This window comes from Petaurus breviceps, unplaced genomic scaffold (assembly GCF_028583685.1).
Source record: "Petaurus breviceps papuanus isolate PSGF00001 unplaced genomic scaffold, PetGlider_PUasm1.0 138, whole genome shotgun sequence".
NCBI lineage: Eukaryota > Metazoa > Chordata > Mammalia > Diprotodontia > Petauridae > Petaurus > Petaurus breviceps.
In genome coordinates, this window is record NW_027185694.1 from 21565378 (window position 1) to 21581143 (window position 15766).

The 15766-nt window shown below is 43.1% G+C and overlaps 1 protein-coding gene across 1 annotated transcript in view; it reads right to left on the reverse strand.

The window, feature by feature from the left end:
* Window positions 1–216: 216 nt before the first annotated feature.
* The window catches only part of LOC138176706 (interleukin-9 receptor-like), a 78403-nt gene continuing 62853 nt past the window's right edge, over window positions 217–15766 (reverse strand). The window contains exons 7-9 of the mRNA XM_069107524.1: window positions 8670–8775; window positions 7829–7913; window positions 217–4664 (exon numbers count right to left, since the gene is read on the reverse strand). Of these exons, the coding sequence (XP_068963625.1) occupies window positions 4149–4664; window positions 7829–7913; window positions 8670–8775 (707 nt within the window). The 3' untranslated portion in view covers window positions 217–4148. The remainder of the gene's footprint in view (window positions 4665–7828; window positions 7914–8669; window positions 8776–15766) is intronic.

The window sequence follows — 15766 nt, forward strand, 5'->3', positions numbered from 1 at the left end:
TTGTGTAATGATAATTCACCACCAGAGGGCGCTGAGAATATAAACCCACAATAATTTACGATTCACCCACCATCTTGGCTCTCACCTGGTCTCTGCCTGGATTCAAATGTCTGTATCTAAAGATATGTCTGACCCCCAAACCAATCAATTAGTTCCACCCAGTCATTCCATTTCAACTTTTTAACTTTCTTCATTGAATTACCTTTGCCAAGATCATTATTTTTAAAAATTTTATTGATATCTTTTGTCTTTACATCTCCTTAATTTCCAAATGGGCCATCCCTTGTAACAAAGAATAAAAAGAGGAAAAAAAAGTGATTACATAAAACTAACACATCTACTATGTCTGACAGTATATACAATTGTGTGTTCCGCACTTGTAGTTCACCACCTCTCCAAGGAAAGGAGAGAGATGCGTCTTCTTGTGTTTCAAGATCATTATAGCCCTTTTAGAAAGCATTTATAAAAGAAGTGTTACCATACCCCACCTCAATAAGTACAGAGAGTTCGGACTGAATCCACCAACCAGAGATGTGAACTAGGCATGAACAAGGCCTAGAAATCTCTATTCAACCAATCAATCCCTCAATGACAGTGAACTAAATACAAACAACCTGGTTAAACAAGTGGACAAGGAGTAAAAACCATTGGGTGAAGTGAGACACTGCTCAAGAAGTATATTGATTGACTGCAAACCCTCAATCACATTCTATGGGCCTGTATAATAATGCAAGCTAGTTTGGAATTATTGGGCACTTTCAAGTACTGGACAGCCCAGGAGAGAAGTTCCAACCAAGACCTAAAGAGGGAATTACTGAGGGAAACCAGAGAAGGAAAAGAGCTTTTTTCCTCCTCTTTAATCTTGTAGACTTTGAAAGGTTAGAGGATTTGAACTTCAAAATGTATCCTGGCCATGTCTTCAGACTAGTTAATAGCAACATCAGAATTAAGGAGAAACTAGACATATTGAAGAAAGATGGGTTCAGGACTCTACAAGGAGCTAGGATAACTTCATGAGGGCCCCACAAAAAGGAGAAGTGGATTTCCAGGAACTGTGAGTTAATCCCTTTCCTACATATGCTTTAAGCTTGAACCCACTTTCCCCTAGCCTTCATATATACTGGTGGGAGAATGTGCCCCAGTTTGGGGAGTGATTTTCTTACCAACTTAGTTCTTAGTAAATCATCTTCATAAATACCCATTTTGAAAAGCTAAATCTGACAGGCTAATTGATATTAATTGATAAACAATGGAGGAAGCACCCTGGTGAGGGGTCATGAGCTATATAGTACTAAAGAACCACCCCTAACCCCTTTGGGTTATCCCTAGAACACTGAGGGGTGAAAGTGGTAGCCACCCTCTGGGGATTGAGCTTGTCAATGAGAATGAGGGTTTGGGATAGTAGCCCCAGAACCTGTGCTACACATTTAATCAGAGAGGTAAGAAAAAAGGACAAATATAGTCATCATATCAAAGCACCTACCTCACATCCCATCACACCCAGGCCATCACTAACCTTTAGCCCACTGTTCCCAATCTTCCAAGGAGCAGGAAGGGCAAAAGTTTGGAAAGTCAGTTCTTAGTGGTGTCCAGAGGGGAACTGAACAAAGATGATTCACTCTTGAAGAGCTGCCATCACTTATACTATGCTGATAAACAGACTGTACATGATGAATGTGGGAAATGCAGGGTGCTTTTAGTGGCTGTCACTGCCCCTAACTTCCCAAGACCTGAGATCAGCTGTATGCATCCACTGATATCTCCATCCATTAGAGTTAGAACTAAAGAAAGTTGGGTTGAAGAAAGGGAGCATTGCCTTGCTATCAGAGTATTCCAACAGCAAATGGCATGAGGGGGACGTGGGAGCTGGCTTGTTCTTTTTTTTCTGTTATTACTCTTTCCCAAAACTTGGGGTTCTGCCTTTCAGATTTCCCAAGCCCACATCATCCTCTAGATGGATGCTGCATGGACATGGTCTAATTTCATCTGCTTTCATCACAGCTGATCAGGACAATGTAATCTGACAATGAGAGGACCAGGATTCAAACCCAGGACTGATGCTTATTATTTGTGTGACCTTGGGTGAGTCACTTTACTTTCCTGGGCATCAGTTTACTCCATATATAAAATGAGGTTGGACTTGATGGCTTGTGGGTCATTTCTAGCTCTATGATCTTCTGACATCCTAAAGACTGATAAAATAAAGTTTGCTAAATCTCCAGACTGAAGAGCTAAGAGGTGGCTGTTTCCTGAAAGTTCATTTGGGAGAATTGACCATGATTCATTTCTCCCATACCCCAAAGGGACACTTTTGTGTCCCTCCCTATGTCCCCTCCCCCAGGTGACAGTTAATGTTAATATTAACTTTAAAAATAATAAGAAAGGTTAACCTCTTGATGAGTCTATATATAATGAATTCCAAACCAAGTAGAACATATTAAAACTCTTCTGGTTTGGACAATCCAGATCATGGCTCCCTTCCATTGGTACAGATAATTGAAAGGGAACCATAGCAGCCTTTCAATGACGGGTAGTCCATGATACCGCCCCTCAAACAGAGACCTATAAAGGAGCATCCTCTGACTGATAGAGGTCATGGAGAATGGACATGGGGCTGTCTTTTACTTGTAATAGGTTGCCAGATCCCATTACATGCAAACCTGGGCCTCCAGGTTGGGTTGGATTCACCCGAGAAAGAGATCAATCCACATTCCTTCAAATGGGCTCATTTAAATTTATCCCCCAGAAGGACACTAGACCTCATAAGTCTTAGAATCCAATGGCCTCATTTTACAGAGGAAGAAACTGAGGCCCTAGAAGGTTAAGGGAATTGCCCAAGGCCATATGGCTAGTAAATGAGAAAGCCCTAGGTCTTCTGAAGACATTATACCAGAAATTCTTAATCTCTTTTTGTTTCATGGATGCCTTTGGTTGTCTGATGAAGCCTATGAACCCCCTTCTTGTAATAATTTTCTTAAATGTATAAAAGAAAATATGTAGGATTACAAAGGAAGCAAATTGTGTTAAAATATTGATAACGATATAACTGATAAGTTCATGGACCCTCCCAGTTAATAACCCACGCACTTTTCCATATTGGTCCTGGACAGAACTGTGCAGAAGAATGGGCTGGACAGGGGACAGGGGGGGCTCAGAGCAAGAATGGGGTCAGGGGCCTTGAGTGGCAATGAGTCAGAATAGAATTTAGCAACATATACAACTCAGAGACCAGAGGGAACGACTGGTAGACATAAGACCAAAAGATCAGTGAAAGGAAGAGAAAAGGAGAGCAGAAGAGGAAGAGATAGAGAAAGAGAAAGAAAGAAGGGTCTGTGAGAAGGAGCTCGGGGAAGCAGCATCGTACCTTTTTACTCTACCAACCTTGAAGGGTGTAAACCTCTACAGGACCCCTGCCAACTCTGCTTCCTCTATCTTCTTCCCCGTATGTGTAAAGGTTTGTGGGCTGGGGATATGGTTGGGGTCAGGGATGAAACCAGCACAGTTCCTTTCTCAACCCCAGCTCTGACACACTAGGAGCGGTGGAAGAGACAAGGCCTTAAAAGCAAGAAATAAACCATCCATTTGTTTGTCCTCATATCTCCAATGCCAGTGCCTAAACCCCAGTAGGTACATACTTGAATTGAACTGGACAGTTAGCTGAGGAAGGAAGAGGCAGGGCCTAGAGTTGGGAGCAAGACTCCTGACCCCAGGTTGGGATGCAGGGACTTGCTGAAACTTTGGTTCATTTTACTAAGAATTTAATGCTATGTACACAGGCTTCATAAAGATCTATGAGGCTGAACTCGTTTGAATTAGTTTTGACTGAAGTTCTGGCACTTTGGGTACAAAAGGAAGAGTAGAAGGGGCTTGGGCCCAGGGTGCCATCTGGATGGATTGCAGGGGTGGGGAGGGGCACTCATACTCGGCTCTAGGAAAGAGTAGGGAGGTGAGAGAATGTTCACAGGTGTTTCCTACCAGCTAGCAGAAACCTATGGCTTCTGGAGAGATGAACAAGCTTTGTTGGCCTCCTGGTGTCTGACCCCATTGCCACTTAAAAATTGACATTGTTACACAGGAGTCATCTGTGCTGGCTAGGCAGGGGTTCCTGAATGTTGGTGGGCCCCAGGAAGGGGCCTGCTCTGGGAAGACTAGGGAGTCACTGACCCACACTTGGGCATTGGGCCCTGTGGCTCTCCAGCAGGCGCCAAAGCCTGGGGCATCTCACTGCCACTCAGGGTACAGTAATCACTATTGCTGGGGGTGCGGCTCTCCAGGGCCTGGTCTTTCAGGGAAATGGGAAGGCATCTCATAGCTAATGAACTAGCCTGGCCGGCCCCAGGGAAGTCGGGGTGGCCCTGAGCATCACCACTGTCACCATGCCTGTCTATCAGCACCCAAGGCAGCCGCCGAGTCTCCAACTCTTCAACACTGAGGTACTTAGATTCTGGGTCCTGCGGGGTTGCCTCCTCAGGAGGTCCTCTGTGCTTGCAAGGATCCTCCTCTTCCATGACATCTAATCTCTTGGGCTTCATTGGGAAGCAGGTGAGGTGAGAAATTGACTCCTGGAACAGAAGTCCCAAGAGCTCATCTCTGGTCAAGACCCTCCTATCCACGGCCCCCTGCCTTCTGAGTTGGGGATCAAGGAGGTCAGATCTGGCCCAAGTCTGAAACACAAGCAAAAACATCTGAATGGAGGGGTGAGGTTCCCCTAGGCCAAACCGGATCATGCACCAATGAGTCACACAAATGCTGAACCATGTTCTAAGGCTCCCACCAAACTAACTTAGGATATTCACTCACTCATTTTAACACACATTGTAGATGAGTACTTCCTATTTCCAAGCATTTGCTAATGCCCTTCCTTTGCCGTGGAGTATTCTCCCTCTCCACTCCTGATATGTGAAATCCTTCAAGCACTGGCCCCAATCCTACCTTCTCTTTATTGACCAGCCAAGAGGTGTCCTCTCTTGTGGACTCTGAGCATTTCTCTTAATCAATCAACATGCATTTATTAAGTAACTACTCTCTACTTGAAATGGTGCTAAGGACTGGGGATACAAAGACAAAATGAAACAGTTCCTGCCTTCAGGAAGCTTCCATCCTACAAGAGGAGACAATGTGTACATGGGAAAGCACATGCAAAATCAATATGGGGGGAGGGGAGGGGGCGTTAGTAGGCAAAATTAAGAAAGACTTCAGGCAGAAGGTACTTCTTGAGCTGAGTCTTGAAGGAAATAAAGATTTCTTATCTGACACTGATAGTACAATGCCTAGTGTGGTTGGTTATGAGACACCATGCATATATCACAATCACTAGACTGTGGTAGATCCTTAATGGTAAAGACAATAGCTTATTCTTCCCTGGCACCCACACACATACACGCATACGTGCATACACACACAAGAAACTTATTAAAGATGAAGAAGATGTAGTTAGAAAATTTTTGTGGGGAAAAAAGATCTGGAGGCCTCAGTGGGAGAGGTGGTTTAATGTGAAAGAAATTTGATGTGGCTCCCATGAAGCTAGTAGGGAAAAAAAATAAGGAAACTAATGGGATCTTAGCCTGAAATTAAAGACGTGTGGTGTCTAGAACGGAAAGGCAACAGTCATACTGTCTCCTGCCCTGGGCAGACCATGTCTAAAGTATTCATGTTCAGTTTCTCCCTTGACGACCTGGAAGAAGGCAAGGAGAATGGTGAGATCTGAAACTATGCCATGGGTGAGATTGGTTGAAGGACTGAGAATATTTAACTTTGAGAAAGGAGCCCAGTAGGGAGACAGTTTATGTGGGGGGGAGAAAGGTCTGGGGACTTCTGGGAAAGAGGAAGACAAGCTCAAGATAAATAAGTATTGTAGTAGGAGATAGAAGGAGGTGGTCCATGAAGGTACTCAGAGGGCAGGATGCCCTGACAGTTAAAATGGGGCTCTCCTGTGGAGAAATGTTGGGTCCTACATTTCTGAGCCCCAAAGTCTAATGGGATGCCTTCAGAGGTAGTGAGTTCCCTGTCACTAGAAGTCTTCAAACAGAGGTTGGATAATGCCTTGTCAGGAATGTTGTAGGGAGAGGTGATTCTTGGTCAGGGATGGGTTGCACTAGCTAAATAAACTCTGAGATCCTCTCCAGCTTTCAACTTCTACATGGGATCCAGGTGATGTCTTCAAGTATTTGTGGGGCTGTCATGTGGGAAAAAAAACAATCAGATTTGCTCTGCTTGGCCCCAAAGGGTAGGTCTAAAGGTACTAAGTTGCAGAGGCAGAATTTAGCTCAATATAAGAAAAAACCCCTAACAGGGCTCTCCAAAAGTACAACAGGCTGCTCATCAGGAAGTGGTGAGTTTCCTGTCATCAGAGGTCTTCAATTACATGATGGATGATCGCCGTTGAGGATGGCATGGAGGGGAGTTCTGCTCAGGGACCAGTGGGACCAGATGGCTTTCAGAGGTCCCTGGCAACTCTTGAGATTCTCTGGGGTATGAGAAGACTTACTAAATGTCTCATGAAATTTGGTTTGGAGCCTTCCTGCGCCCTTGTGTTCTGATTCGTATCACAGTTAGTTGTGTACGTCCTATTTCCCCCATTAGACTGTAAGGTTGCTCTGCCTCCTTCCCCTCTCTCCCACACGCTGATGAGGAAAGAGCCTTCCTCATATAGAAGGTGACGTTTGCTGAATTCAACCAAGTACCGTCCTGAATGACAATCAAAGCTGTAACTTAGTGTTTGGTTTACGTTCCCTCCTCTGGATAGAAGCACTTGTCAATAGGATCCCTTCCCTGGGAAGACTGAGAGACAGAAGCCGTTGCTCTACTGGCTTTGGTCCCTCTCTCTGGCTAGGGACTACAAATGACTTAGTGGCAAGAAGGATGAGCAGTACCAGGTCTGGAGAAGGAGCTTACATCTACCTGCGACAAGGAGAAAGCAGGGCCGTCCTAGGCTGGGAGGACCCCCCCAAGGACAAAGGGAGTACAAGGGCACACTGAGAAGGGACAAGTGCAGCTCAGATGAGATGCTGAGCTGCTGCTCCATTAGCCGTTCTCCACCCAGCGACATCAGGCTGCTAGGAATGCTGGGAGCTCATCTCCTGCTCACCACCCTCAGCCTTGGCGGGATGCATCCAGGGCATTAACTTTCGGAAGAGTAGTAGCTGCCGTCTCAGAGCTGGCTCTACTCTTCCTCTACTAACTCATGGTTTTTGCCCTTTGCAATTTATGTATCCTTGGGAGATGGATATTGCAAGTGGTACTATCGCCATTTTGTAGAGCACAATAGTAAGTACAGCTGACGTTTCTATGGCACTTTGAGGTTTACAAAGTGCTTTACGTACACTGTATTATCTCATTCAATCATCATAAAACCTCTGCAGGGCAGCTAAAGGGAGCAGTGGGTAAAGTGCTGGACCCAAGTCAAAAAGACCCAAGTTCAAATCCAGCTTCAGACACTTTCTAGCTGTGTGATCCCAGGCAAGTTCCTTAATCTCTGGCCATTCTCTCATCTGTAAAATGGGGATAATAAATCTTCCAGGGTTGTTGTGAGAATCAAATGAGATATTTATAAAGTACTTTGCAAACTTTAAAGTGGTATATGAATTCTAGCTGTTATTACTATTGGCATTAATATCCTAATTTATGGATGAGAAAATTAGGGATCAGAGAAATAAGTGACCAGTCCATGGTGCTAAGGATATTAATTAATTAATTAAGACAGGATTGTTTCCTTGGGTCTCCCAATGATCTTTCCATTAGCCAATAAGGGGGAGAGGCCCATCGGGAACCCCTGGGAATAGTGTCTAGACTCTGGGGCACTGGGGAAGGCATGGGTTTCCCGGATTACCTGAAAGTTTCCATTATGTACAGTGTAGAGGGGCCTGAAGAAAGCTGCAGGTGAGGGGACATTCTGGTAGAAGGTTTTCTTCACTCTGGAGGGAAGCAGAGAAATGGCAAGAAAGATCAGCTAGGGCAAGGGAGTACTAGCTGAAGAAGGGTTTGGGATGAGGCAAAACCTAGAAAGGGCCTCAAAGGTTACCTAGTCCAACCCAGGCCTGACCGAGAATCTGTCCCTCCCCTCCCCCACAACCCTGACAAATCATCCAATCTCCGTTTGAAGACCTCTAGTGACAGGGAATTCACTACCTCTCAAGGCAGGCAGTGCACTGAACTTTTGCACTTATATATGTGGGATACCAGGGCAGCATAGATGGCAAGGAGCAAAGGCAGGATTCAAATCCAGGTTTTTTGACTCCCAAACCAGCATTATTTCTATTACACTACACAGCAGAGTCATAATTAGGAGAAGATTCCTGGGACTTTGCACAGGGAGATGTGCTTCCTTTCTGTGGCAGACTTACTCCCCCTCTTCTTCCTCTTTCCACAAATTACCCCTGTTCAATTGCACAGAACGGGGATTCATTGGTAGGAAGGAGAACATCTGAATTTCCAGTTATGGCTCTGTCCAAAAGGTTTCTTCCTTCTTGGAACTCCAATCTCCTAAATGATGTATTGTCAAGGTCCTCCTCCCCCAAGAATGTCTGTGGCAAGAGGCCTGGGGAAGGGACAGATAGACATTCTACTCCCAGTAGGCTCCCAAGTGAGGGACAGGAAAGTGGGAGGGGGCTAGAACTTCTTGCAGACTATTATTGGGAAAGCTAGACTCAGACTCCTCTAGGGTCCTCTACCTGGGAAATAGCTTGAAAAGAATGTAAGGCAGGCTGATCAGGAAAAAGAGGATGGAGAAGACGATGATCGTGTTGATGGAGCCTTCTCGGGGTGGGGAGGAGACACCTGGAAGACACCAAACCATCCATCCATTAGCACTGTCAGGTAATCTTCTGGGAAACTTATCCTTCCTCCCATGACCAGTAAAATGAACAGATAAATCCAAGTACACAAGAACTGAAGCTCATTTGGCAAAAGCCAGATATCTCTTTTTTTAATGCCTTGAATTTTATTTATTTTTATTATTAAATTTAAATTTATTTACTTTTAGTATACAACATTTAGTTCCACAATCCCTTGAGTTTCAAATTTCCTCCCCCTCCTTTTCTTCCCCTCCCCCCCACGGCAGCATGTAATTAAATAGAGATTCTACAAATACCTTCACGTTGAACATTAGTCATGTTGTAAAGAAGGATTATAACCAATGGAGTGAACAATGAGAAAGAAGGGACAAAACAAAACAAAACACAAATGAGAGAGAGAGCAAGTAGTTGGCTTCAATCTGCATTCAGACTGTAATTCTTTCTCTGGATGTGGATAGCCCTTTCCATCATGAGGCCTTTGGAGTTGTCTTATAACCTTGCATTGCTGAGAGGAGCCCAGTCTATCAAGATTAGTCATCACAGATATGAAGTGTCTGTAATTATGTACAATGTTCTCCTGGTTCTGCTCTCCTCACTCAGCATCAGTTTATACAAGTCTCTCCAGATTATTATGAAGTCCATCTGCTCCTCATTTCTTATAGCACAATAGTATTCCATTACATTCATATGCCACAACTTGTTTAGCCATTCAAATAAAGTCATCACGCAGTAAACAGAGCACTGGCCCTGGAGTCAGAAGGACCTGAGTTCAAATCCAGCCTCAGATACTTGATATACTTACTAGCTGTATGACCTTGGGCAAGTCACTTAACCCCAGTTGCCTTGCTTCCCCCCTGCCCCCCAATAAATAAATAAATAAAGTCATCTTAGCAACCACCATTGAATGTAAGAAAAAGGGTCTTGGACTTGAAATCTAGTGACCTGGGTTCAAGCAGAGCTGCAACTAGAGCAAGAGAACTGAGGCTTTCCCCCCAGAACTGAAGGCACTTTCAGCAATAATAATAACATTTTACATAGTACTTACTATACCAAGCTAACCACGTTATAAATATTTTCTCATTTCACCCTCACAACAACCCTGGGAGGTAGGTGTTGGTATTATCCCCATTTTACAGATGAAGACACAGAGGTGAAATGATATGCCTAGGGTCACACAGCTAGGAAGTGTCTGAGGCTGGATTTGAGTCTTTCTGACTCCAGGCCCAACGCTGGTGCACCACCTAACCCTGACCCTGCTACTTACTAGCATGTGTTTTGGACAAGTCTTATAGTTCCCTTTAGACTGTTTCCTCATCTATAAAATGGGGATAATGATACTTACAATATCAGCCTTACAGAGGTATTGTGAAAACCTAATGAAATAACATGTAAGAAGATTTGTTTACATATGTATGTATGTATGTGTATCTATGCACATATACATACTGTGTTTCCCCGATAATAAGACCTATCCCGAAAATAAGCCCTCCCCTTACTGTGTAAGATTCCTCTAAAATAAGGCCCTCCCCTGAAAATAAGCCCTATTGAGATTGCTACTGTAGCAATGTGATCCCCTGCGCTACACGCTACATTACGGTACCCTCTGTATGCACCGTCCCCCCCCCGGGTGAAACGCACGCCGCGCTCCGAGCTGCATCCAATCAGAGCTGCAGCAGTGAGCGCATCATCCTGTTCTTCCCCAGTGATTTGCTTATTGAATAAAGGTACATTTTTTTGTTCACATTTACCTGTTTATTAAAATTGCTGTCAATGTTCATTAAAATAAGCCCTCCCCTGAAAATAAGCCCTCTGGTGTTTTTCTGTCCAAAAAATTAATAAGACAGTGTCTTATTATCGGGGAAACACGGTATATATGTAATTATTTTTTTAATCAAATGCTTTATTAACTTCTAGTTTACATCATTCATTTCCACAAGATTTTGAGTTACAAATTTTCTCCCTGTTCTTCCCCTACCCACCACCACAAAATAGCAGTCCCACTGGATATCCCCTCCTCCAATCTGCTCTCTCCCATATCTTTTCCCATACCCCCTCTGACTTTCCAGTAGGGCATGGTAGATCTCTATGCCCCAGTGCCTGTATATCTTATTTCCCAGTTACAGGTAAAATAGTATGTACATAATTATTACGTGTGTGTGTGTGAGCTATCATTATTATTGGGATTGTTTTTGTATTTTTGTAACTTTGGGCAAATCAACTAAACTTTTAAGCCTCTTGGAGTTCCAACATTGTGCTAGGCATTTTGGGTAACAATGAAACAGTTTTTTTTCCCTCGAGGAGTTTTCAGTCTACCTTTGCTCTCTGTCTTACAGAATTAAGTGAAATAGTATATTTGGGAAATGTTTTGGAAAGTATAACATAGAGAATTAGGACTGGCACAGGTAAGTACCTTATGTATGAATATTTGACTTGCTGTTGTCTCTTAGACTGGTAGAGGGCTTGGGGAAGCAGTATCTTACCTCCTCTGAAACAGTATTATTTTGAACTACTGTGCTTTCATTGCAAATGGACATAGAATGTTTCTGTTTTATTAAGGGTTAAATAGGCCTTTGTAGGCTAGCCAACCCCCCATGAATAATATGTTCAAAAAATGAACTTTACTGCCTTTCCCCTAAAATATCACCCATCCCTTAATGTCTCTATGTTGTGTTGAGGGCACTCACAGTCCCTCAGGCTCAAAGTTAGAGATCTGTCTTAGACTTTTCTCTCTTAACCCCTATAGTCAATTATTTGCCAAAACCTGTCTGTTCTACTCCCACAATAACTCTTAAATCAGTCCCTTTCTTTCTACTCCCACCATTACTGTCCCAGTTCAGGTCCTCAATCCCTTTTTCCTCGACTATCATAATAATCTCCTAATTGGTCTCTCTGCCCTCCAGTCTATTTCCTGACCAAACCCATCTGTCATACCTCTTCAAAACGAATATGTTGCTATAATCATGTCACTCCTCAACTGAAAAACCTTCAACTCCCCCATTCCCACCCCTTCCAAATAAAAGGTAAATTCCTGGTCCCAGTGCTCCTGATCAAAACTCTCCATGATCTGGCTACAACTACCTTTCCAGCCCTTTTCATGCTACTGGTCTACTTCAAACAATCAGCTAGCATTTATTTAAGCACTTTCTATGTGATAGGCATCCTATTAGATGCTGCAAGTGCATAAATGAAACAATCCCTTCTTACAAAGAGATTACATTCTAATGGTGGAGACAAGCCGTATGTTGTATATATAAAAACATGTAGCATAAATATAAACTGCAGATGAGGAGCTTCACAGGAAAGGCTTCACATAAAAGATGATCCTTGTCTTACATCTTTTTTTATTAGTTCATTTATTTATTTTTAGTTTTCAACATTCACTTCCATAAGTTTTACATTTTCTCCCCCTCTCTCGCCACTTCCTCCCCAAGATGTCATGCAATCTGATATAAGCTTGACATATACATTCCTATTAAACGTATTTTCACATTATTGACATATCTTAAAAGAAAGAGAGGATTTTTTTTTTTTTGCTTTTTGGAGGGCAATTGGGGTTAAGTGACTTGCCCAAAGTGTCACATGGCTAGTAAGTGTGTCAAGTATCTGAGGCTGAATTTGAATTCAGGTCCTCCTGACTCCGGGGCCAATGCTCTACTTACTCACTGTGCCACCTAGTTGCCCCGAAAGAGAGGATCTTTATGAGACAGAGGAAAGGAGCTAGTACATTCCAGGCATGTGATGCATCCAGTACAAATGGGAGACTGATGGTCATGTGTGAGGGACAAAGAAAGTCAGTTTGACTGGATTGTAGAATGTGGAAAAAGGAGTAAGGTCCAATGAGGTTGGAAAGATGGGTTGGGACCATTTGTTATAGGTTTCAAAAGCTAAACAGAGGAGTTTATATTTTAACCCAGAGGCAATAAGAAGTCTCTGGAATTGATTGATTAGGGAAGTCATTATGTTCAGATCTGTGCTTAAGGAAAATTACTTTGGCAGAAGCTTATAGACTGGACTAGAGCGAGGAGAGACAAGGCAGAGAGACCAAATAGAAGGTTGTTGCATTTCCCTAGGCAGGAGGTGATGGGCACAGGAACTAAGGTGGAAGTTGTGTGAGTAGAGAGAAGGGGTCAATTGGGAAAAATGTTGTGGAGGTAGAAATAGCAATGTTTGCAACTAATTATGTAAGTGCAGTCAAAGAGAGTGAGGACAGGGATGATATCCAGGTTACAAACTTGGGAGATTGGAAGGATGGTGGTGCCTTTGAGAGAAATAGGGAAGGTTGGAAGAGGGAAAGATGATGAGTTTAGTTTTGGACATATTGAGCTTAGATGTATTTGGGGCATCTGGGTTGCAATGTTCACTAGGCAGTGGGTGATGAGGGGCCTTTGTACTGGCCATCCCCCATGTCTGGAATGCTCTGTCTTCTCCTATCCACCTCTTAACATTAAGATTCAATTCAAATGCCACTTCTGCAGAGGGCCTTTCCTGGTCCCTACAGCCACTAGTGCCTCCCCCACTAAGGTTATCTTTATCTATTCTGTGTATTTAATATATAATGATTTATGTACCTCTTGTCTCTCTCATTACATTTTTTAAAAATTTGTTTACTTTTAGTTTACAACATTCACAAGCCCTTGAGTTCCAAATTTTCTCCCCCTCCCTCTCCTTCCCCCTTGCCCCCCACCATGGCAGTATGCAATCGGATATAGGTTCTACAATACCTTTACATTAAAAATTAGTTAAGTTGGGGTGGCTAGGTGGCACAGTAAGTAAAGCGCCGGCCCTGGAGTCAGGAGGACCTGAGTTCAGTTACGGCCTCAGACACTTAACACACACACACAAAAAACTAGCTGTGTAACCTTGGGCAAGTTACTTAACCCCAGTTGACCTCCAAAAGGCAAAAAAAAAAATTAAGTTGTAAGGAAGAATTATAACCAATCCCATTACATTTTTAATGTTTTGAATGCAAAGCTGGGTCCTGCCTCTCAAAGTATCACCAGTACTTAATAAGTTATTTATTGCTGAATTGAACTGATAATACCTTTCAATGGGGAAAGGCATTTGATAAGTGCATGGGGAAGCAGGGAGGATTTGGAGAGGATCAAACAAAGGTGAAGGAGAAGGAGAAAGACTTTGACCAAAAAAATTAAACATCTTTTTTTTAAAAAAAGAAAATGCATTCTAAGTTCTAAACAACTAACTCAACTGTGAACTTTTTGGAAAACAGTGCCTTGGTAAATTGGAGACCTCCAATGAATTCAACCCAACAAATATTTCTAAAGTGCCTACTGTGTTCAATGCACTGAAACAGACACTGAATATACAAAAGTGAAAAAGCCTTGTCCTCAAAGAGCTTACAACTTAGCAGCAAAGACACAACATGATAGAAAGCACAGTGTGATGGAGGCAAAGAAGTGATCCAAAGTGATCTAGGAAAATTTGGGAAGGGAAAGAATAATTTTGGAAGGAAACAGAGGACAAAAGGAGATCAGCGAAGGAGGTGGCAGCTGAAGTGGGTCTTGAAGGAAAGGAAGGATCTGAACAGAGAAGAGACCAAAGGGAAGGACATTTCAAACCCTCAGCAGGAATGCAATGAAGGTGGGAGAGCATGAGACGAAATCAAGGAACAGCTAGCAAGAAATAAGAAGTCAAATGAGATATGCAGGCAATGGGGTATAGAAATCTATCTTACCCTACAAGAAAGTAAAGGGGAAGGGGATGAGAGTGGGTGTGATAGAAGGGAGGGCAGACTGGGAGAAGGAGTAATCAGAATACACACCATCTTGGGGTGGGGAGGAGGGGAGAGATGGGGAGAAAATATGGAACTCAAAATCTTGTGGAAATGGGGGTGGCCAGGTGGTGCAGTGAGTAAGAGCGCCGGCCCTGGAGTCAGGAGACCTGGGATCTGTGCCAGCCTCAGATACTTAGCACCCACACAAAATAACTGGCCGTGTAACCTTGAGCAAGTCATTTAACCCCAGTTGCTTTAAAAAAAAATCTTGTGGAAATGAATGTTGAAAACTAAAAATAAATAAATGAAAATTTAAAAATAAAATAAGAAAAAAAAGAAATAAGAAATCTACTTTGGCTGTATCATAAAACACCTGAAAGGCAATGATGTGAAATAAGATGCAAGAAGGAGCAAGACTGTGGGAAACCTCAAGGACTAGGCTGTGGAATTTATATTTTATGCTTTAGGAAATAGAGAACTCCTGAAGATTTTTGAACAGGGGAGTAACATGGTCATACCTGTTCATGAGGAGGATCATTTTGGCAGCTAAGTGAAAGATAGGTTGGAGAAGGGAGAGACTGGGGCGGGAGGGAGAAGGGCTAGGCAGAAAAAGGAGGTAGAATACCATTACAATAGTAACAGTAAGATGAGAAGTGAAGTAGGCTTAAACCGGGGTAGTGAGAGGATGCAAATGCAAGAGATGTTATGGAAATAGGCTTGAAAGGAGTTGCTAAGAGACGGGGTAGGGGAGGTGGAATGAGGGAGAAGGAAGAGTCAAAAATGACTCAGGTTTCAAACCCGGGAGGGGTGACTAGGATGGTGGTACTACCAACAGAATGGATGAGTCAGGAGGAAGGGCATGCATAGGCAGGGAGATGTTGAGATAAGTTTGGGACATAAATTTGATCCCCAGATAAGTATTTTGTGGTTATTTGAAATGAGATTTCCCTTTCTTGTCTTTTGCTGTTATTTTATATATAATAAGTTCGAGGGGCTAGTGGGCATCTAGGTGGGTATGTCTAGCAGATAATTAGAGATTCGGGTTTAGAGCTCTGGGGAGAGTTTTCATGAGGATGGTAATGGAAGCCATGGGAGTAGAGAAGATCACCATGGGGAAAAAAAGAGCAGAAAGAAGGCTGAGGGCAGAGCCTTTGAGGACACATACACTTAGGGGGCAGGAGAAGGATGAGGAATAGGGAAAGAGATCAACTATGGTCAGAGAAGTCAAGAGAAGAAAGAATAC